Consider the following 24,857-nt stretch of genomic DNA (forward strand, 5'->3'; position numbering starts at 1 on the left):
GTACGTCTATGTAAAACAGTGTTTGATGGAAAGCAGCAAGAGCAGGAATCCTGCTAAGTGCTGCTGAGAGTTCAACAGAGGGGAAAGAGAACTATTATCAATGAGGAAATATGACAAAGTACCAAATGTTGAGAGAAATGGCACCGTGTAGCCTCAGGGATGTCTCATTTGGCCCAGATGCCCCACTGACATGGAGATTGGGTATTATTAGAAAAGTCCGCCAAAGAGTCCGTGCACATCTTTGTCACAGAGTGGAGTATGAAGCCCACTTAGAAAGCCACATTTAGTTTTTTTTTTCCTCATCACTCTTCTATAGACATGCTCAGACGAGCTATTTACATTTTTCATTAATCAGGACTTTTTTTATGTCTGACACAGCTGACTGTTCACTGTAGCGCACGCCTCCTTTAATTAAACGACTCGCTCACAAGCCTCGGGAGCTGAAGTTGATATTGTAACCCATGGGAAATATCTGCTTAAGCAAACCTTGAGCTTCCATGTTGAGTAAAGGTTCACTTGAGATCACAATGAACAGAAAGTAAAAAAAACAAAAACAAATCCGATCGATACGTAACGGTATTCCCAGACATTTTCTGAAAAAAAAAAAAAAAAAAAAGTCTGTCAAGAATAACTGGCTTCTTGTATATGGACGGATGTTCGGTTCTTGGTATTAGCTGTGAGCTCCATGATGGTCGGAGAGGTAAACCACAAACGTTCTATCAACTATCTCCTAAACTCTGCCTGATCCGCAGACAGCTAGCATTAAGCCTGAAACGACAGAGCATAAACACAAACATGAAAAAAATAAATAAATACAAACACTTAACTGGTGTGGGCAGTGAAAAAAGACAGAGGTCTTTGACAAACCTGATGGCACCTGCCTGAGTGGAGGTACAGAAGCAGGCCAGAAAGACACTGCTATCGTTATTTATCTAACCCTCATTTATGATCGACTGTAGAGATGCATGTATCTTACAATACATCTAGCCCAGCTATAATTGAAATGCGTTATACCAAAGATTTATTTGGAAACGTGATAAGAGTGCAGCACATTTAAATCACTAAATAACTCACACAGAAGTTTCCACTGCAGTGTTTACCACCATGTAAAGTTTACTAATCAATACAATTATAATTTGAGGCCAGTATCTGAATGAAAGGCCTAGATTAAAAGGTTGTAAAGCAATTAGAGAATGATTTATATGCTTTTCTAAATATATGTACGTGCAGACAGACAGATTAGATGAATGCTAAACAAGGCAGCTCTTTATTTTTATTTTGTTATTTATTTTTCTCCTAATCCATTTGCATATAACGTCACTAGCTGGGCAGGAGAAGGCGGACCACACATGGTCGTCAATCGTCTTTCAGACAAAGTATTGAAGAACAGTTCATCTGTGGCTCTTAACAGCAACTTAGCTGGGAATGACATGCTGCTAACGAGTCAAGAATTACATCTTGCAGCTGTGGCGCGAAGAAAGCAAAGCGACAATTAACAAGCTAATAAAAGAACAATTAGTACGGCAAAGCATTTATCTCAATCCCTGCTTAGTTCGGTAGTTTGGCGTCAAGTGTCACTTTAACTACCGTTAGGCATTAGAGAGCGTGCAGCACTGCAAAACAACTTCGTTACCAATCAGAAGTTGTTGGTTTTTTTGTTTGCTATTGTTTTATTGTTTCTTAAGCATCAAAACTATTGGAAGAAATTAATGTATCTTTTCCTGACAGAAAAAAGTGTTTATACCCCCTCTGACCAGGTTCCCTGCCTCTGCTAAGGAAAGGTATCCCTACAGCAAATGGCAAATGGGAGTTTTGCATTCAGACGTGTTAGCTTGCCTCCACAAATAACATTTGGTATGTAGGGGGAGTTTAATTTTGGTCTCATCTGCCAAGAGAACCTTCTTCCCCATGTTTGCTTCTATATTGCTTGTGGTAAACTTCAAACAGGACTTCTCACGGCTTTCTTTGTGACACTCTTCCATAAAGGCCAGGGTTGTGGAGTGCATATCTGACAATGTGGTATGTGGTTGTAAAGGGAAAAAGGTCAAATGACATGAATATTTTTTGCATGGCACTGTATGTGTTAAGAGTATAGATATCATGCATTTAAAAGACTTTTATCTTTGATCTGCCTTTCCAGTATGTTGCCGCACACTGACAGCTACCTGGAAGCTAAGCGTAGAATATGTAGTGGTTAGGTGCAGTGAAGAAATACCTCCACTGTAGAACACAAAAGACAAAGTTCACTGCTATCGCTGAAATGCTTCGCTGACGGTATAATACAATGCTCAATACAATTTGGAAAAGAGTTAAACAACAAAGAAAACCATAAAAGGAAGGAAAACAACCATGAAAATGAACACACGCACAATTACTATGCTCTTATTTAAATTGGCAACAAAACAGAACTGAACAATTACATGCTGGAGGATAAATGTCACTCTGCATTCCTCGTCACTGATGTGGAAAGAGTAGCTTGTTTTTCCATGTCACATCAGGTCTTGCCTGGGGATGAAGGAACCGTTTTTTTAGAGAGATGAGGAGGTGGATGCAGAGACAGAGGATTGGATTTTCTGTTCTGGATTTTACATTAGCAGAAGTGTCTAAGCACTGACATTACAGAAGGACAGGAAAGAGGCGCGGTAGCATAACAATTAGCATTCTGTCTTAGTCACTGCCTTCACATTGATGCTCTGAGAGGTATGAGGGGAAATTGCTTGATCACACTGATTCCCATTGAATCAGTTCACATGCCAGTTTCTGCCTGCTCCGAGGCGACACTGGGCAAAATGTGGAGTATTAACTGGAAAGGTTTCCGGTCTTTTTAGCCCAGGGAAAACAATTATAAACTAATAGTTAAAAAAAATATTCAAATCCAGCATTTCAGGTTTGAACATTATATGTTTGATATGAATGACTAGGGCACGCATGCCTTACATGCAGGAGAGATTTAAATCAACAGAAAATGAAAATAAAACAAACCAAAACCTTGACTTTTCTGTCGCACTCTTAGTGGGAGTCGCTGTTGAAATACAGTGAGAATTAAAAATGAATCACCACTTCCTTAATTACATAACCCAAACAAGGTCATTCTCCTTTAAAAACAATAACAAAACTGAGCCGTCAGTAACTTCAGCAGCATTTCTGCATCCAAATAGCTTGCTCTGTATTTTAGAAAGAAGTTGCGCATTGAAAGAATCTGAGTAATACTCTGCATGCGTTTTGAGGGACAATTTGTGATACGTGTCAACATTAATGTTGGGAAAACTGATTTTATAGTTTCATAGCTTTTGAGTGAACAAAAGTGCTCGAATACTGCAGGTGTCTGATGAAACATCACCGTGATGCTATGAAATGAACGAGCCAGGAGTGGAGCCCCGCAGAGTGTGAACTTATTTGCGGTTATTGTTGTGGCGGAGCACCTGCCGCCTTTTTCGTGGGGTGTGAATGTGTGGGTTTTCTGTCACAGTACATCTACTTTTCATTTTTTGGCTCGTTTTAAACTACAAAAACAAAGGTTTTGGGAGAAATGGAGGCTGTTCCCTCTACAAGCAGGTTGTAATTACAGAATCTGCGCTCACACCCGCATGTAAGGAAGGATTGACAGAACATATGGACACAGAGATGAATGGACAAGTGGATGGAGGGACAGAACAAACAGCAAGACACCTTGTCGGACAGATACATGGATGGATACAGCAATTACCAAAAATAGCGCCTTTTCCCCCCATATAAATTAAACTTTGTTATCACCTGTCCTAAAATCTGAGTAAAATCCAGTCATAAAACCTTCAGAAGGGTTTCAAATTGTCTCCAACAATTGTTTTTCAGTCACAAACAGGAATAAAACAAGATCACTATACCCGAGTATATTAAATGACTGAAAAAAAACTATGAATGTTTGTATCCTTTGTGCAAAAATAAAAAGCAGAATAAATAGCACTTAGCTAGACCTGAAAATAACCTGGAAAACCTAAATCCACGCACAGCTGTTAAGGCAATTCTTCTGAAACCCTTTTGGAATACATGGAACCTACGGCAGCTGGTGATATGGCTTTAATCATAATAAGGTCAATGTTCAGAATGTTGTTGTATATGCTGACTGTATCTGTATCTGTAAATTCACCGGTAGGGAATACAATGGAGTCGTGTAGGGTAAATGCATATAAATATTTAAGAGTAAAGGTTACAAAAGACAAAATGGAACTTTAAGGTCATCTTATTATCATTAAGGGTTGGCTTGAACAGAAAGAACAACAACAAAAAGAGACAAACAAGTTTTCTTTACTGGAATCATGAAGTGTATTTTAAAATGATATTGAAATTCAAATAAATTCATGCATGAGAAACATGTCATAAATATCTTTAAATAAATGTTAGATTTCAAAACCTGGATCCAGCAGAATAAAAAAATTAATTAAAGTAAATTAGAAGGAAGCAAGGTAAAGAGGTGAAGACACAATTAGAACAGAATAGAAACATCCTTTATTGTCCCTAAGTGGGAGAAATTTAGATGTACCAGCAGCAAATTGAAAGTCAAAATAACGCAGGTTTGAAGGTAAGAACATAACAGAAAGTGTATGAGAATAGGAAACAGCAAATTTACAGCATAAGAAATTAATACTGTGCAGCTATTCAAAACAGCACACCCAGAGTCAAAGAAATGTGCAACTGACTGAATGAAAAAAAAGAAGAAAAAAAAAACTTTACAAGTAACAGGGTGAATGTAGAAACATATTGAGTTTGTTGCGAACAGTGATGGTTATTAAGTCTAACAGCTGTTGAGCGGAAGGATCTGCGATAACGCTCCTTAGTGCACCTAGGATGCAGAAGTCTGTCACTGAGGGACTTCCCTAGCTCGGCAACAGCTTCATGGCTGGGGTGGGAGACGCTGTTCAATATGTTATTTATGCCATTGTGTTATTTGTCCTTCTGTCTCCCACTTCCTGCACTGGGTCATCCTAGGACAGAGCTGGCCTTCCTGACGAGTTTCTCTAAAAGCTTCATCTATGACAGGATATGTCAAAGCGGTTATAAGGAAAGACACAAAGTGAATTTCTAAGTAGCATATGATCTGTTATGTTTGGAAGTCAGCACGAAGAGTAGACAGTAGTCAGACAGCTTTTAATAGGCAACTTGTATAGTTCAAGTACAGCAGCTTAAGGTTGCTTTTTTCCCCCCCACAACACTCAGTGTCCTTCCCTCATCCTAATATGCCACCTAGCGGTGATGAACACATCATGCTTGTTTTATTCAAGCCACTGGCTGCTAATCCCTTGGAGTATTGCTGATTTATACCGAGGAGAAGTTCGTAGAAGGCGCTAAAAGACCTTGTGGGCATGAATGTGCAACTGAGCCTCTATAAGTGCAGCGAGGAGTGTAATATTTGGTCATCGGTATGAGGTTTGGCCCGGCAGGAGTGCTCAAGCAGGGCCATTAAAATGCTGCATCTGAGCCTCACACCACTGCCCGTCCATAAAGTTGCCGCTGCTAATTAAAGTGTTGCTTTCTTCTTCTCTGTCATCCTCTCAATCATTCTGTTTAATGGGCAACACTTCCAGTGGTCCTGTCAGGCTGCGATCAGTAGATGTTTTCCATTTAGGCTGGGGGAAAAGGTCCCGTGTTCCACTGACAAAGATCCAGATGGTAATTAAGACAGTTAATGTAACTGCAGCTCCCAAAATCATTTATCATCTTAAGCAGCTGCTACTTTTTTTTTTTCTACAGGTTTGGGGATTTTGTTCACTCTCTCAGTCTGACTCCGCTCCCACAAAACATGCATTTGAGTCCGCGTAATTAAGGGCACGGTGTATTTCAAAAGGGTCTCTCCCTGCTCATGATACTTTTTAAGTTCTACCTTCCAGGAGCCATCCTCCCTAAATCCTGAACGCAACAGCAAAAAATCCAATCAGGACAAGGATATTTCATTCTTATTTTCTGGCTAAAGGTCCCAGAATGCCTTTTAGTACAGCACGTTTCAAGTGTTCAATAGAAGGGCTGCTGGACAAATGCATTCCTTGAACATGAGCCCACCTTCCACTGCACAAGCGCAGCTTTATGGTGAACACATCCTATGCAGTAAGAAAGAAGCTATGAATCCACGCTATCTGCTCTTTAACAAATGAAGGCCAGGGTATCTTTGGATTTATGCGAGCTCTGGGCTTGCGCTGTTGTGGGCTGGTCACCGTAAATCTGCTATTTTTGTCAAGGTGTAAAACGTATTCCACTATTAAATCACATACAGGGGCCTCACCGCGACAGAACCTTCACACATACACACCACCCAGTGAATAATTTCAACTTGCTGCTTGACTTTTATGTTCGTTAGTTTCTATCTACTTGGACATGACTACTTTGAATACATCAATTGTTGTTGTTTTTTTTTTGGTGGGGGAAGGGGGGTTGGCTCAGGAAAAAAAAAGTTGCGCATTTCTGCTTAGAAATGATTGCATCTGTATATATGTTTTTGTCGGGTTTTTTTTTTTTTTTTTTTTTTTGTCGTTGCCTACTTTTTCTTGGTGCCATTCCCTCTTTGACTTTATATGATGCCATTGAGAAATCAATAAATGTCTAAATCTTTAGATTTTTCAAGCCAAACATCTCAATGTGTGAATGGTTGATAGATGCTACATATATGCCCACCGGGAGGCTTAGAGTTCTTTAAAATTATCTTCAAGGGAAAAAAAAAACAACAACATAATAATCACATTTTCTGTACATTCTAATAAGAAATGTCACCTTAAAAATTATCCTGCTCAGAAATCCATGGAACAATCGCCACACCCTTCTTATAATTGCTGACCAGCTTGTTGCCTGTTTCTACTGGTACTGAAGAATAATTTTTGGTGACGAGCTCAAAATCTTTGAGGTTTGAAGGGCTCCTTGCCATCACCCTAATCTTTAGCTCCCTTCAAATATTTTTTTTTCTATCTAACAATTTTTTTAAACACACATACATCCAATCTAATAGTTGATTAAAGGCATACTATGCAATATTTTTCAGTTAATTAATATGTTCCATACCGTTTTGGATGATTAATTGAGTCATTTCAGGTCGAACAAAGGTTTTCTTGGCCGCCCTGGTGGTCTGTGGGGGAAATACTGCACTTGCAATGCGGTACCGCGCACGTGACGTCACCGTCTCAAGAGCAACGCCCCTTTTGCCGCTTAGGTAGGGCATACAGGAGAGAACGCACGGATAACGGATATGACCGACTTTACAGCCGTTAAACTTTCCCAAGACGATGTCCCAGGCACACGGATTACTGGTCGCACTGTCGAAGAACACACCAACCTTCAGCTCAAACGATGGCTTGAGGTTCGAGGGTTTAAAAAGACTGGAAAACTGGCCGAGTTGATGAACGGTAAGCTTTGTTTTTTTTTTTCCTGAGCGGCGATCATGGCAGCGTCGGCCGTTTTTTTTTTTTTTTTTTTGTTTGCAATCACCGTCCAGGAATCGGTATATGTTTAATGTTTGTCTCATTTGAAATGTTTTTGAGTAAGCTATCCTGGTAGCAGGCTATCATGTTAGCGCCTGCTACCATGATAGCCTATATGCTGTCATGGTAGCAGGCGCTACTTTATTAACATGTCGGCCACCAAAATACTCTTACCTTGACTTGATGTCGCTGGAATTGGGTCAGGATGTTCTTCGGTTGTGCCCTTTCCTCCGACAAAATGCTTGCTACATATGTACTTGAATTTGGTAACTTTTTCCGGGTTGAACTGTTGTGTAGGCCGACCGCCCCGGTGTTCCAAGCGTACACATTTCTCCTTGGCAGTCTTGAAGAAAACATCCTTCATATGCGGCCGATCAGCGTAACTCGAGTCGCTGTTGCACGTTCCATAGCAAGAATGTTTAAAAACCATGGTCTTAGATTTGGAAAAAGCAGTCATTTACCGAGTAAAACCTAGGCTAACGCACGTCTGTTACAGCAAAACAACGGCGGCTTTCCGGAGTTTGCCCCACTGCGTACCACGTCATCGTGACGTTGTGTTTCTAAAAATAGCTCGCGCGCGGTACCCCATTGCAGGAGCTCTCAGCCCGCACCCACAGGCTCAGAAGTCTCGTGCAAGACCGCGAGAGTCGGTCTTGCTTTACGGCGAGAACTCCATGTGTTTTTGCTCTGCCATTCACTATATGCACGCGCGAAAGCAACAACAAAGAACCGCGTGTTAACGTCAAATAAACATGCAAGCATATCGAGTTTTATTATTATTATTATTATTATTATTATTTTTTTTTTTTTTATGTTGGCGAGACACTACCGCGGCGGCTGCGGCGAGGCGGCCGCCTTGCCAAGATAGTGCTGCAGGAAACCCTGATGTTCATACCTTCACTGTGTTAGTCATTGTTTGTACTGCCGTTTTTTCCACTTTTCATTGCGTTCGCCTGTCTGCTAAGCTCAAAACAACCGCGCCTGGCTTGACGGAGAAACCAGAACAGCTGAGCATCTTTATGACAGTGCAGTTTTACTTTCGCCCTCTGGGGGAGCCTCGCAGGAAAATCAACCCCGGTTGCATAGTATACCTTTAACATGCACAGAGTGTAGAATTACTGTAGCAATTTTAATGATGAAAGAGTCAATAAGAATAGTCACCCCAACCCTTGATTCAGATCATGGTGGTGCCATTAAGTTCAGCTCATGAGCAAATAATGGGTTTTGGTGAAGATATGACAGCAAATGACTATTTCTGCCTAGTGCAAGGATTGAAAGAAAGCATTTTTTTTAAAAAAATTGTCAATTACAATAACAGCACCTAGCTTTGTCCAGACTCCCACCATTAAGCACCCGGTGCTCAGGCATGACGTTGAGAATGAAACGATGGTGCGAGCAGAATTTTATTTCATATCATGTTCAGGTCAGACATTTTTGCTTAATAGTTATGAGTTGACCTGCGTCATCTATGTCAAGCTAAGACTATTTATCTCGAGGCATTTTAACTTCATATTCCTATGTCACCCCTCCAGAGGTAGAATCATCCTTAAAAGGGATCAGGCATGCATAGTTGATCAGTGGTTTCCAGCCCAACTGCTATTAAAGCCAGCCGAATTGTTGCTACAAATTACAAGTGATTTGTTACACACACCATTCATCTGTTCTCGTGTTCGCCACATTAAAACAACACGTACTGCTCTCATTGAGGTCCAGCAGACGGCTTTGCCGACAGCCCCACAAAGATGTAGTGTGAGACACGATTACGATGCGACAAAGGCCTGACAGATAGATAAAGCGGAGAAAGATGCAGCGATGAAACGTTTGTAAAGAAGAATGTACTACTCACTGTGGGAAAGCGACAGAAAGGCGCTTATAATTCAATACACCTCACTGTAATAGGAAAAAACATGTAACGTTTACCTTGGGCTGCAACGTTTTTATTTTGCGGCGCTGCCTTGAACAATGTCCTCCACTGTTTTCCTGCTAGTAAATGCATTGGTGTTAGAGGAAGGCTTTTATTTGCTTAGATGATATAAAGGGTTGCAATGTGACCTCAAACCATCAGTTTACCACAAACCTCCTGAAACTGATCTTTGTATTATGGAGACTCGGGCAAAGAGAAACATCCAGTGCATACAGACATAGTCTTACTGCTTTTTCACATTTTATGACATTATAATCAAACTTTTTCTTGTGTTTTGTTGATTTCTACTTGTTAGTCCATCCTAGACCAGCGCACATTGTGAAGTGCACAGAGCATACAGGATTTTAGAAGTTTCCTTTCAAAATGTGAAAACTGCGGGAAGGTTTTTTTATTCACCTCCACTGGGTCAATAGCGTATTGGACCATCTTTCGCTTTCTTTTTAGTCTTTTTAGCTATGTATCCAGCAGTTTCGATCTCATCGTGAGACCGACACATTGGCTTATTCTGCTTTGCAAAACACTTCAAGCTCTGCCTTGTTCAATGCAGAGCGTTTATGAACACTAACTATCAAGTCCTGCCCCAGATTCAGAACCAAATGGAGGTCTGCAGTTTGATTGAGCCATTCAAGCATTTTAAAATGCAGAGTTATAAATTATTCTATTGTAGCGCTGGCTCTTTGTTTTGTGCTGTTGTCCTGGTGCAAGGTAAACCTCTGCCCTAGTGTTTTGCAACCTCTATCAAGTTTTCTTACAGGATTGCCCGTTATTTACCCTTTTCCTTCTTCCCATCTCCTCTGACCAGCTCCTCTTTCCCTGCTCAAGAGAGGCCTTCCTGCATCATGTTGCTGCCACTATCCTGTTTCACCACGGGGATTGTGTGTTCGGTGTAATGAGCAAGTTTCCCTTTTGGTTTCATCTGACCAAAAGAACACTTTCCACGTGTTTGCCATGTCCCTTACACAGCTTGTGGCATGGCTACACAGGAAGTTGGCCTGTGTTGCTTTATGTGAATTGGCCCAAACAATCTAAGATGAAAACTCATAAGAGGTGCAATTTCTGAGTCTTAAACTTTTGCTTGGGCTGAAAAAATGTCACAAGAGGACTGCAACAACTGAAGTCTCTGCTAATCTACGTAGGAAAAGTATTAGTTTAATTGTCAGGATGAAAAAAATAAACTACTGTGAGAGAGAGAGGAGCTGTCACCCTGATGCCGTTGGTGTTATGGCGACTGCCGGCAACGATTATCTTAACGAGAAGCTAGTTAAAAGATGTCCCCTATATCCACACCTCAGTGATCTCCTCCTGCCGCCTGCCCACACACTCAGCGTAGAAGGTTATATAAGGCATGTGGGCTTTTGTTTGACACTTCGCCCTAAAGTTAAGTTCCACTCATCTTGGAGCTTCGCCTAAGGTGGAGACACCGCTCTGCAGAGAAAATGGTGCATTGGAGAGTTGACACGAATAGAAGAAAACTTTGGAGATATAGGAAGAAAATGATTCAGTGCTGTTAAAGATTGATGAAAAAAATAAATAAAAATACAGGCAAAGAAAGAGATGCCGTGCTCCGCATTCTTTGGCAGGTAATGCAATGGTTGGAATATACAAATAAGTGTGATCAAATGAGCGAAATGAGCCGGCTTCCGGCTGCTCGGCCTTCATTTCCTCGGTAAGGGGTAAATTGCTATTTGCTAACCTCCACCTGCTGGTGTAGCCGGGTATTCCTCTAACTGCACAAAAGCCATGCCGGGCAGGGATTCCTCCATATGACCCGCTTTCTTCACACAAAGACAGCGTCATTTACAAAGCGGCTGCATCTAAATTTACCGACAGCGCTCAGCATTTTGTTTTCCTTCAATCTGTGCGTCACAAAGCCCCGTTCTCTGGAAATGCCTTGCTGCGATGTTGTTGTTTTTTAAACAGAAATATGGATAAATATTGATAGATAAATGTATCCGTCCAGCCCTCATTTAACACACATTATACACACGGGAAAATAGCTTCATGAATTTACCCCGTGGAATACGATGTTGAAACTTTTTCTGCCAGAGGGACAGGTTTTCCTTGGAAGAGTGAAAACATGCATGTACGCTGAAGGCAAGAAGATTAACGCAAACATTTGTGAGGAATAGAAAAAAATAAGATAACAACAAACAAAACGGAAGGATTTGGTAAACTTACCCCAACCTCCACGTGATCTGATCCCTTGTCATCCTGCTTGTGAAGAATTTCAAAATAGTACCGTCTGGATGACATCAGGCTACAGGGAAAACATAGAAACAGCTATTGTTAGAGTATAGTATAAATATTCCACTTATAATCAGTTTTAAACACAATAAAATGTGATTGGTTTAAGAACAAATTCAATGAGGATTGGTTCTCCGCTTCCCCCCCTCAGGTACAGAGATTTCCTTTACGTCTTATAAAATCTTTCATAAAAAATGGAAAATATGCAACAGCAGATACTGTTTTATTGGTCTATTTATTATTATACTGAAATTTTGAATTATTTATCAATGAATTTCATTTACAGAGTGGCAGATAAACTAATCTTTCCTTCTATAACCGTCACCCTCTAATGGATGCCGACGAACGCTATTGAAATCACCGCATTAGATTACTTGTTTTATCAAACATACAAAATACTCTAACCTTCAATATTTTGAAGATATAGTTCAATGGTCATCATATGCTGTTTTTTCTGACATTTAAACAAATATCCAAACTGTTTATTGATAATTACAAGCTCTTGTTGATTGCTTCAGCCAGGTTGTTTTTATTTGTGAGCATTATTTATGAGCTCAGACTTCCAAACAGCAACTCTCAGTGTCTGGAACCCCCCCCCCCCCCCCCCCCCCCCAGAAATACTTTATCAGGCATTTTAAATGTATGAAGCAAATAATCTAACTCTAAAACCCACAAAAAAGCTATTAATCTTCTGTGGAATGGAGAAAGATGTGCTTAGAAAATGTATTTATGCCAAGGGGCAAAATGGTAAAGGATGACAGTAAGCAGCAGCTTGACTCCTGGAGAAAAACACTTGAGAGCCTGTGAGGAAGAAAATTGGTGCTCCAAATAAAATCGGCATTTCCCTCTTATCCAGTTAGCAGCTTTTTTTCTGTGGACATGATTTAAAGCTTCACCATGTATGTCGTTCTCCCAAAACAATTTCACATGCACATAAAGTTTATTCATATAAAAACACTTTTAATATAATTGGCCAGACCTTGGCTATGGAATGAAATATGGCCCCAGCTCCACACAGCATTAACTCCCAAAACAGAGACAAACACAGTCATAACCCAAATGCTTCACTTCTCTGCATAGATCTATGAACACATCAAATGCTCCAGCAAACAATAAAACAGCCCTTTAAATAGAGAGACAGAAACTATTTCCTGTGGACGTTCGGTTTGCTGCAGTCTGGTAATATAAGCATCTTCAACAATTAAATTGCGTCTTTATGTACCGATTTGAGGAAGCTTATCCACCACTCTTCTTCTGGCTTTGATGAAGATTAAAAAAGACATCAGAATTGACATATTTTACTGTGTTTTGCTTTTGATGGTGCTGAGGTTGAGTTGAAACCGTAGGACACAGACCAGAGAGGGGCCAGTCATGTATTGTCCGGGGCATAGGCTCCGCTGTATGATCCTATGACAAGCGTTCTGTACAGCCAATAAATCATTGCAGGTGCTGGAGGGCAGTGACAGTATGCCATAAAGGTCACTTTTTCATAAATAGGGAATATCTCTCTGTGCAGCTGTTGAAATTGCACTCCGCAAACTTAGATGCCACTTTAAGCTTCCAGCTGCACCACGTCCCCTAACCACTGATACAAAAAAATAAAATGTCTAAAACCCTGACTTCCAGGTGATCCATGCCTAAAGGAGCAAAAAACAAACAAAAACATTAATCTAAAGTTGTTTGTATTGTAGTTTTACTTTGTGGACCTTTTATCCCTGAGCAGACCACATGAATGGCTTTCATTGGACTTTGAATTTCTGACCATCATCTGACTTGATCAGGAGATAATCTAATGGTAGAGCTGAGAGGCTGCCGTCTGCCGCCAGATATAAATATCTACTGGTGGCTGTGGATTCTAAACAAACCCTCAAAGCGCACTCTGAAAGTTAGAAAATGTCATAAGCCCCTTTTAGTTAAAACTGGAGTAGTCAAACTACATGTAGCCTACTTCCAGGGTTAGGTCCCTTATAAACAATTTTAATACAACTAGCACAACCTAGATAAAATATTACAAGATACTACAAAAATGCTGCTTTTTGGTTAGCTGTTAGCGCTTCTTTCCTTCTAGGAATGAAGGTCCTGGGTTCGCCTTCAAGCCTGGGGTCTTTCTGCGTGCCGTTCGCATGTTCTCTTCATGCATGCATGGGTTCTCTCTGGGTACTCCAGATTCCAAACACAGTCCAGACATATGCATGTTATATTAATTGATCCCTAGGAGTGAGCGTACGTGTGCGTGGTGGTTTGCGTTACCTGTCCAAGGGGTGTACACATCGACCCACTGGCAACCCCGACAGGATAAGTTAGTATACACAGGGGGTGGATGAAGATATCATACAATGATAGAAAGCTGTCATTTATACACCTCTGACAACAGATGTATTTACAATTCTGGCGTGAAATCATAGTAAAGGAGAGAGTACCTCACTAAATGTCACTGAATAGGTCACTGGTTTCAGGTCTTTGATATTCTAAAACACATTTAATTTTATGTGGGATTTGTAGTCCTTATTAAAATGTCACTGCTGCAAAATTATATTATGTAGCCTAAGAAACCTTGCTTGTAATATTTCTTCCGCCTCTTTATTGCCAAAAATGGCCTTGTAGTCTTCTATTCGACAATGTGACTATAGACAGATTTTGGATTTAAGCTAAAAAGCCTTTTGAACTTCCCTAGGCCAGTTTAAAATCGACCAGTATGTGCCCTTTGGAGAAATGTCAGCTCCTCCCCAGTTGGGATGCCCATTCTGAAGGGAAAATGTTTTTTACAGGTGAAAAGGGTTTGAGCATGGTACAGGAGCCCATGTGCAGAGCAGCCTTTGAGACATAAGGTTAAAGGAGCAAAAAGCAATTATTCATTATTTTAGATAGCGAGAACTAAAAAATAGTGATGTGAGAGCTAAAGTTTTTTTTTTAGATGAATATAGTATGACGTCACACACCCTCTCTCTGTGTTGTTCTCCAGTCTCTTGCTTACAAAGCTGGGCCGGCCGCACGTGCATGTAAGTCCAAGTGAACAGCTGCCACTCAGGGCTTAGCTCCTCCCTGTCCATAAAATGCCGCCGTCAGAGCAGTGGAGCGTAGGAGCAAAATGGCGGAGAGCAAGTCCAGCAAATCGAAACATTCTCTTGCTAACAGCATTATAAAGTTATGAGTTACTGATTTCTTCACTAGACATGTTCCTTCAATAGGTGAGGCTGTGATGCTGTGTATTTATCCTTTTGCAAATATGCACATAAGAGGCGATGAGTTAGAAGGGGTGGGCAAGGGGGCCGGGATGCAGCTGGAGTAGAGGTAGAGAGGCGTGGCTTGTCACACATCTTGTTTTGGTCTACAGACAGTGCTCAACAACCCATCTAGTGGCGAATTATCACTTATTGCTTCTTTAAGAATTACGACAATGTGAGTATGATTATATTACAGCCTTAGCACAAACAAGACCAGTCCTTGTTCAAATTCTCTGATGACCAAGCCTCACAGCCTCACAGGTTACAACACAACCACCAACATAGATAAACTTCCAACTTTGTTACCAAGCTCCTCACGGTTATGCCCAGGACTCAGCAATAATAATAATAATAATAATAATAATAATAATAATAATACACCACCATGATCTCATGGTGGAAGTTTTTGAGCATGCTCATATCAGTTGGGGAACTCTCAAGCTGCATTACATATCCATGTTGTTGGTGCACAACAGAAGAGGTCGCTGAGACCCTGAAGAGGCCGGCCATTTTTCTGTAGGTTTTTATTGTTGGGGTACGGTCTCAGTGCGGTGGAAAGGAAGTATTTGGGCTGCTGGAGATCTACATGGCAAACACTCTGGACAGGTCATCAGTTCATCACACGGTTAACACTAACATGAAGAATGTTGAGGGAAGCAAAGTTCCTGAAAGAAAATCCACCTGCTTTATAATCCTAAGTGAATAAATCATTTGTCTTTATGATTTAAACAGAAAATATAAAAAGTGGAAAAAAAAAAACATAGAAGCATAAAATAAAATGAAATTAAAAAACATGCTTAACATTATACCATTTTGTTCCTCTCTCTGTTTTATTATTTTTTTGTAGGATCCTAGGGAATGGAAACAGTCTAGCTACATAAATAGCCTTATTCAGCCCAGCATACCGACAAACAAGAGCCCTAAATCACCATTAATAACAATAACTTTTTGAGCAGATCTAACAACTTCAAGCAGCTGATCTCTGATCTGATCCACACCAGCAGTGGTGCAAAAGAGGAGTTAAAAGTCTTGTTTAGAGCTAAAATGAATCGCACCACCTAGTAGTAATAAAAGACCAGAAAGTGTTTAAGGGGCTGTCACATCGGCGCAGTTTAGGCTACTTGAAATGGACCAGTTTGGTTCTTTAAAATAGATAGTCTGCTTTGTTTTTGGTGGGTGTAAAAGCTCCTCTGAACTCAGCAAAGGAAGGAACTGAACCAACAGGTCAACATGCTAGATAGCTCACTGCCTTGCCTTCTGATGTAACCGGTCAGCTTCTTATTAAAAAAAAAAAGATTAGTTTTCAAAGGCAAAGACAAAACAGAAACTCCAGGAAGCTTACGTTTGATGTTTTCTGTTTTTAACATGAATAATCCAACAGAGGGATATGGATTTCAGTTTCGATAGATTCAGTGGAAAATGTTGGCAATGGGCGCAGCTCTGTGATCAGTGTTCTCAGAAAGTAAGCTAATGTTATTCCAACACTAACTTGATGTTTTATTAATGTTAAAGATATTAATGTCCTAAATTAGAGACATTTTAAACAATACTAACTACAGTTCTGAACATGAATACTACAATTTGATTGGTTGTTGTGCTATGAAGGGGACAGATTTTAGCTGTGAGTTTGTGGTGTAGGAAATACTGGAAACATCAATTTATGGCTAGAACAAGCTTTTTGGAAATATTCATATATATGACACAGCAATACCTTATTTCAATAGTTAATAATACAAAAATAAAAGCAAATGTGCAGCTCGTTATATTGGCAGTTTAGACAGTGTTTTATACTCTCTATATCAAGTGAGACTAAATGAGTTTGTGAGTGGTGGATAGTTAGAGGGACGACGCAGATTCCCAAAGAAGGAGATAAAGAGACAAAAAAATGTGTGGAAAGAAAGATGAAGGCAAAAATAGTGAACGGACGACTTTCTTAGGAAGAAGAAAATCAGATAACAGCAAATAAGCCTAAGATGTGATTTTGTGTGGAATTTTCTGCGTGAAAAGAGACTATAAAACATGAAAGAGCAAGTGAAGGGCAAATGAGCGACGGAAGAGAAGAAGGCGGCATGCGACTCAAAGGATGAAGGAAGGATACAAAACAAGAGTCTAATTGCTTGACTAATTGGACTCTTTGTTTCCAGTCTCCCCTCACTGTGTGCCCAACAGATAGAGACGGACAAAGGGATTTGACTAGGATGGATAACACAAGACGGTTCTGTGAGAGTCAAGCTGTATACCAGAGAATATCACCGCAGCCTGAAAGTCTGCTTCGGTTGAGGCATGAAATTTTTATTTTGGCGAGAGATGTGGAGAAGGCAGTTTTTCTCATGTTGGTATAAAAACCCCTTTTACAAGCACTTTAAAAAAAGAACCTGAGGCAAAGAGAAGCCGCTAACCGACAGACAGATGCACACTCACTCACCTGCCGTTTTTTAAAAACCTGGTTATAAGGGTGTTCTTTCTGCCTTTGCTAATACTTCTGCTATCATCTTCTCATGCTAGTCCTTTCTATCTGCCAACTGATGGTTAGAAAAGTCCACAGCCCACTTTTAAAGTCGGTCCCTTATCCAGAATGTCACCTTGTCCCTGTCTATGTCTACATTCTGTTTTTCTTTCTTTTGCCTGATTTCTTTATCGCCAATGCCCACAGGTGGACTTTAAATAAAAACTTGTTCTCAGCGAAAACGCTTCTCTCAACTACACTAATGATACTAGAGTCTGGAGCTGCCCCGAGGAGGACAAAAAGCTTTTTTTCCCTTCACCCCCCCCCCCTTTACTCCATTTCCCATGCATTTCTCTAATCCATCAGCGAGAGATCCCACCGCTCTTCCCTGCAGCCTCAATAAATCCTCTTTCTTCCATTTCCTCCATTCGCCCTCATCATCCCCTGTTCTCTCCCACTGTTCCTCTGTGTCGCGCCGGCCACTTCTCTTCCGCAGTTTTCACACAGTCTACCTTTTCTGAATCGACCACATCCAATTCCCTTATATGTAAGCATCGCATGTAAATGTCACAGCGTTATTGGCTTTGGTAATTTTAGCTGCTTGTATTTCAACCTTTTCTTCTGCATTTCTCCTGCTTTCTGTCTAAATATTGTGAATTGAAAAGAACAGTGTGTGCTTACAATGCCGTACATGTCCAGTACTGGTAGATTTGAAAAGAACATCAAAGCGGTCAAACTACATATCCCTTTATCTCCTTCAGATTTTCTCATGGTACAACTACAAGCTTGAATGTTTTTCTTTGGGATTTTGATTAATATAGACCAACGCAAAGTGAAGTATGATTGTCAGATGGAAGGGAAAATTACTGTAAGAGTTATTTCTTACTCTTACAGTAAAAATCTTGAAAGTGTGGCAGTTTGTATTCATCCCCCTTTACTTTAATACCCCCAAAATAAAATCCAGTGTAACCAGATGCTGTCAGAAGTCCCCTAATTACCCAATAGCGTACATTTGCATCTGATTTAATTTCACAAGAGTTACTGCTGTTTCTTGAAGGCCTCAGAGGTTCTTTTTAAAAAAATATTAGTGAACATACAGCTTCAGAAAGACCAAGATCAGATGTGACCTAAATTTATATTATATGTATTTAACAGCGCTGTATTTAACCTTGTTGCCGACATCCCAACGGTGAACCATCGTGGTGGCAGCATCATGCAGTGGGGAGGCCTTTATCTTTTAGGGACCTGGAAACTGGTCACAGTTGATGGGAAAATGGATGCAGCTGAGTTTAGAGCAAGCTTCAAACAACACCAGTTAGAGACTGGGGCAGAGTTTTTAACCCTGCCGCCAGAAAAATTACCCTAAACCTACAGCCGGAGCTAACATGGGGTGACTTACATCAGGGGTTGCAAAACTGCATGGATGATTCTTCATAAAATGAAGAAGATTGTGGATAACCCTGAGCATCCTCTTCGTCAGACCGACACAACAGCAGCAGTATGTTTTTAGTCAGAGGACTCTCCAGATCTGCTGTAAGAGACCGGAGAACCTTCCTGCCTGCAGCCATCAGTGTCTACGATAAGTCGTTGAATAAACCCCTTTAACATGAATTTAATTTCCCTTTAGGATTAATTAAGCCTTTTTTATTGAATCGAAATGAGATGAATCCCAACTTCAGTCTTTGAGAGCTTCTGTCCTGCAACTTTCACATTACATGCCTAGACCAAAATCCAGTTGATTATGATAAAATAAGGCAATATACTCCAACCGTCCGTCCAGATTGTGTTCTGATAGTCCATTTTGAGCCCAATTAAAACCCCAGCAAAGGGCGCAATGAGCTGACATAAACAGATGTGGCGCCATCTACCAGCAGTACCACAGAACTACTAGAAAGCCAGATGGTCGCAATTGATGCAGCTACTAAATAAGTCCTAACCGAGTCCTCCCCTGAGCCTCCTTATACAAAGTCAAGGAAAATCACAGCTCCTACCAAAGGACAGCATCACGGAAATACATTTTTTCAATGACAAATAAAAGTCAAAGACTAAAACCTTGTCAACGAAATGAACGCCAACTGGACGAATTAGAATGCCATTTCTCTGATAAGTGCATTGTTGATGAGTTAACTCAGCCATTGGAATAGGTTTGTTGGAGCAGGGATGCATCTAAAAGTTGCAGGACAGTAAACCTAGAGGACTTGGGTTGGAAAACCCTGGTTTGGATCAAAAAATTTGTATGTGTTAGAAAGACATAAATCCAACTGAGGATCAGAGGCAACAATTGAAAATTCCAATTTGACTAAGCTTGCCTTTTCCCAAAGAATGGACAAAAATGTTCATCTGCTGGCGGTGGTCAGAGGGCCTGGTGGTGCCGGTGCATGGCAGTCTCGCCTCTGTCAGTCTACCCCAGGGCAGCTGTGGCTACCAACATAGCTCACCACCATCAGCGTGTGAATTTGTGTGTGAATGGGTGTATGACTAAACTGTAGTGTGAAGCGCTTAGGAGGTCGTCAGACTAGTTAAAGCGCTATGCAAGTACAAGCCACTTACCATTCAGGTGAACAAAGCTGGTAGACATACCCCCAAAACACTCCTAATGAAATACAATGTAGTTTGTGGCTGTAACATGACAACATATGAAGGATTAAGATGTGGGAATACTTTTGAAAGGCACTACAGTTTTACTTTAGGGATAAACAAGAAAACCTTTCACTGCAGAAAAACGGTCAGTTTTTCAACTCTAAGTAGATTACCTACTTAGCCAGCATTTATGGCCTTTTGTTCCTATGATTTAAGACCAGCTTGCAGCAAACCCAATGGCCAATTCATGTCATAACTTTGCCAGCTTATGAGCAAAAGGTCTCTTCATCAGTCTTTTCTAACAAATAAGTCTTCAGGCAAGGGATGAAGCATCTTTGAATATCAAGAGGAGAAAATGAGTTGCATTCCATTTAAGCATTTAGGTTATCAGCTTGAACCACTGAGAATCTACACAGCCAATCTTTTGCCATTTTCCAGTAAAAAGGGCTTTGCGGAAAGAGATTTTTTTTTCTATCAAATGTGTTGAGGATTTAAAATAAAACTAAGATATGGAAGATAACCTGCATAAAAAAAAGCAACAGAGTCTATGCATCGAGACTGTCCTCGATCAAATGTCAGAAGATTGGCCAATGAAGAGGAATGTTCATTGTGTAAATTTACTGTTTTATTTGAGCGATACAGTAACTCCAGAACACAAGTAAACAGCCTCTCAGTAAAAAAAAAATACTTTAGATTGTTTACCGATGCTGAAATTTCCAGGTCTATGGTAAAAACACAGTATGCACCAGATTTAGCTTAAGGGAACATTGTGTCGTGAATGAAGGAGGCAGATTAGAAAAACTGGGGGTTACATGCTTTTCTCTGCCTGCAGCTCTGTTGGAAAGTAGGCTGTATTTAGGGGATATATGAACAGAAATGTTTAAGCCTTGCCACAGGATCTCAATTGGCTTTAGGTCTGGAAACTGACTAGGCCCTTCTCTCACATGAATAGGCTTCAATGTAAACCATTCCATTGCAGCTCTGGTAGCATGTTTGGGTTGCTGTCCTGCCCTAGCCTCAGTGTTTTCTATGATTCTATTTAGCTTGATCCATCTTCCAATCAAATCTGACGAGCTTCTCTAACCCTGACTAAGAGAAGTGATCCCTCAGCATGGCTCTGTAACATGTTAATAGCCCCTTAATACTGGCCCCTTATTGTATTTGTCTTTTAAACAATTGTCTGTTTTTATGTCACAAGCTGAGAGGATGGAGTTTTTATCCATTTCCTAAATGTAATAATCGCAATCATGATTTCCTTGTCCCTGTCAAAGCTTCCTGTGTCTTTATGCATACTCACATTGCCCTTATACTACTGACTGTTCATGTAAATGAATGGCTGCCATGCACTGAGGAGCACATCTGTCCTTAAGTGCTTGGAAGGAACTCATAGTGCTGTACTTATACACTTATATAGTTTCAGACAGAAAGTGTGGGAGTATATAGAAACCTGATCACTGTCTGACCTGTGCATGGTCATCTAATTGTAACAGAGTTAGAAATGTCAGACTGGTACTTTTAGGAAGTGACAATTCGACATTTACAGACGCAGTAACTGTGAATTTTGCTGCCAAACTGCTAATTCTAGAAAGCTATGCAAGTTCAGATCATCTGACAAGTGCAATTCAATTTGTTTGCCGTGATAAGATTTCTTTAGAAAATATGTTACATAACAGCTCAGATTTGTCATCCATGTTTTGTCTGCATGAGTGACTAACAGCTTATCTTCTCTTATTACAGACCAATAAGCATATCCTGGATATTTACTTGATCCCCTTCAAAAAAGGCTTATATATCCTCTTCCAAGCCACTCACAGCATACTTTCTGCTCTCCGTCAGACTAACCTGACCCCCTGTCATCATTACTGTGTCTAATCACGTTTGACTGCAACCGGCGCTGTGTTGCAGTGTAGTTGCACTCAGGCTTTACTGCCAATCAGATGTCTACTGTGAAATCGCGGTTCTTCACAGCTCCAGAGATGTGCATTTAAACCCCAAAAGCATTCCGATTAGGCATAATCCACAAGACACTCCAACACAGAGGCGGACATACACACAAACAAACAAACACACACACACAAGCACACACAGTCCAAAATTTGTATCCTTGCAGGCTTCCATCACTCAAACAAACAGATGGTGGACTAAAAAGCCCTAGGGAAGAAAACAGGACTGAGAAGTGATTCCAGCTTGCTGGCAAAAGAAAAAAATAAATGACAACTTTTCCTTCTAAGTATCTTATTTGGGAAGAAGGTAACTCTAAGAGTGGTATTCATACGCAAACCCAGTCAAGGATCTGTATGCACACCGAAAACAAACACACACGCGCACACCAAATGGATCCAATCAGATAGTGCAGGTGCTGAGAGCAGGTGCAGCATTCAGCTTGTCTCCACGCTGAATCTGGATGCCTATGATGTCAGCTGGAAAAGCACTATCTTTTCTTTTTGCTTCTCACCAGCTATGATAGCCAGGAGTGTTTAAGTGATTCAATTATAGATACAGCGATCCCACGGTGAAATAACAGGACGTTCTCCACACGGCTTTCCTCAGAGTAGCCAGGAAACGAGGTACAGTAATAACCAGGAGAAGGAAAAAAGAACTATTCTCTAAATGTCTGCACATGAATAGAAGAGATTGTGTCAGATTTTAAAAGCTGTAAAAAGGACTGGATGTGAACATCCTTCTCTGCACTTTGTGAGAGGAAATACAAATGCATTAGGTATTAATGATAAATTGTCTTGCTAATTGCTGGATAACATCCTTGGTAATGTGGTGTTTGACTCTTGAAATATACAGAGCATGTGGGACGTTTATATTCAATAGATATGGGCAGAAATGATCATGATCCTGGGGTGTTATGGTTTTTCTGGTTTCTTTATTCTCCTGTCATTTATGTTCTTTAATATGTAATTCACCACCATGTAAAAGCGGGAAGTGGTGAGGGCTGGTGGAAGCTGCAGTGTGTTCAGGATAGGGGAGGGGGAGCAGCAATTAGCTTTATTTGCTATATGAGGCGACAGTGGCACAAGATTCAGGGAGTTTGCCCTGTAAATGCCGGGTTGCCGGCTCAATCCCAGTCGTTGTGTCCTTGGGTCCTCATTGCCTGCTGCCTTTGTCAGCCAGGGCAGCTGTAGCTCACCACCAGGTGTAAATGGGTGAATTTCTGACTGTAGTGTAAATCACTTTGAGGTCGTTGGACATGATAAAGCACTATACAAATACAAGCCATTAACCATTTACCATATTGAGTCATGGAGAGTAAGCAGAGTTACAGCTCACGATTGGTTCTTTCACGTAAGTTCGCAAATAACACATAAAAAGGCGCTAGATTTGTTGTTAGCCGCTTTTATGAAGAAAAATGCTAGGGAGGTCTGAAATGTGCAACAATGCCAGAATGTGTAGACAGCACCATAAGACAGCCATGTTAACAGTTTATTGGCAAAAATTGTTAATTTGGGGGGTAAATTACCCTAAGGTCTTTCGTTATTACTTCATTCCTTTGCATTTCTTAGTTTATTTTTGTGTTCTGTTTGTTGTCCATTGGGTATTAATATCTGTTAGATCTCCCCTTCGGTTTGATAGTTTCTTCCTTCTAAGTCCATGTTGACCTTGCACATGTGAAACCCTGGATTTTAACATCTCCTAGTTTATTGAAGGCTTGAACCTTGATGGGTACTGGAATTTTCTTGCTCATTCTAATCAATCTTCTGTCATCTGAGGGTAACATTTTAGATCCAAAATGTAGTATCTGGACACAATTAAGTGTTCCATCAGATCCCAAACACACATCAAAACTTGTTTTAGTGTGGATAAGGCTGGCTAAAATTAGTCTTCAGAACAGCCCTTATCTCAAGACTATTCAATATTGTATATGAAAAATGCTTAATAGGGCCATGAAACACACTTATGTAATTGAGGTCTACCAATTTTAACAATGCATGCCCAAGAAAAGCGTATGTACATTTCTCATTGGTATGTGTTTGCATTCCTTAAACTTAACCTCTAAGGAGCACTGTGACTTGTTATCCTGAATAAACGTTTAACTTTGTCAACTCCTATCACCATGACACTTAATGTGTTGCCAAGTGTAGTGCTCATTAGTTTTCCATATTGTTCAAACAATATTACTTCCAGGGCAATCTTCAACTCCTTGACAGTCAAATCCCAGAGTAAGCTGCTCTAAAAGTTCTAAGACGCGTCATATCAAGCACAGCTCCGGACCGGCTCAGTATGCAGCTCAGAGCACTTGAGTTTGTTGAACTTAAGAAAATGTCAATCTTCCGGTGTTGTCTACACAGCCAGAGGCTCTGTTAGCTGTTTCAGAAAGAGGAGATACGGTTGACGGGGGTTATCTGGGTTCCTCACCTGACAACATTACTGTCACTCATCAGGTTGTTGTGACAGCACCTGGCAGGCACTGCCAACCTATCACGTCACAGATATGAGCACAGGCGGCGACAAAAAGGAGCACTTTGAGAGCGATACATTTTTAAAAGTCATCACCGGAGAGTCTGTTGGCTTCAAAAACAGCTCTTTGGTGCTCTCGCTTTGATTCAATTCTGTGTAATTCCTTCACAACTTGAATTTCAATTAACAGAGTTATAGCCCTCAAAATTGAAGGCATTAATATTTCATCATCCGGTAAAATTACTTTTCTAAGAATGCATTAATAATTTTGATGATAATTTCATAATTTAAAGGTTTTGTCTGTTGGAAGGATCCATCTGCAGTGATTTAAGCTACTGATTAGGATAGCTGGAACGGGACGCCAGGACACACCAAGAACATCCTACAGGGATCCACTCTGGGATGGGAAGGCTGCAGGATCCCTTAGCAGTACATATCTACATTTCCCTCCAAAAGGTGTTGGTCCCATGAGTGACTTCAAAGAAAAGGAAGTGAAAAGCGTTACATTCAAAATAAATAACATAGGGCCACTTCTAAAATTTAGGGTATTGAATCCAGATGCTGAATTGTGTGTAAAAATGAAAACATAGGTT

At 40.5% G+C, this 24,857-nt stretch overlaps 1 protein-coding gene across 1 annotated transcript in view; it reads right to left on the bottom strand.

Annotated features, from left to right (window-relative positions):
* b4galnt4a (beta-1,4-N-acetyl-galactosaminyl transferase 4a) overlaps nt 1-24,857 on the bottom strand; it is a 217,044-nt gene that overhangs the window by 40,471 nt on the left and 151,716 nt on the right. The window contains exon 8 of the mRNA XM_036151546.1: nt 11,542-11,620. Coding sequence (XP_036007439.1) covers nt 11,542-11,620 — 79 coding nt within the window. The remainder of the gene's footprint in view (nt 1-11,541; nt 11,621-24,857) is intronic.

The sequence above is a fragment of the Fundulus heteroclitus genome, chromosome 2 (genome assembly GCF_011125445.2).
Source record: "Fundulus heteroclitus isolate FHET01 chromosome 2, MU-UCD_Fhet_4.1, whole genome shotgun sequence".
In the NCBI taxonomy this organism is placed as follows: Eukaryota; Metazoa; Chordata; class Actinopteri; order Cyprinodontiformes; family Fundulidae; genus Fundulus; species Fundulus heteroclitus.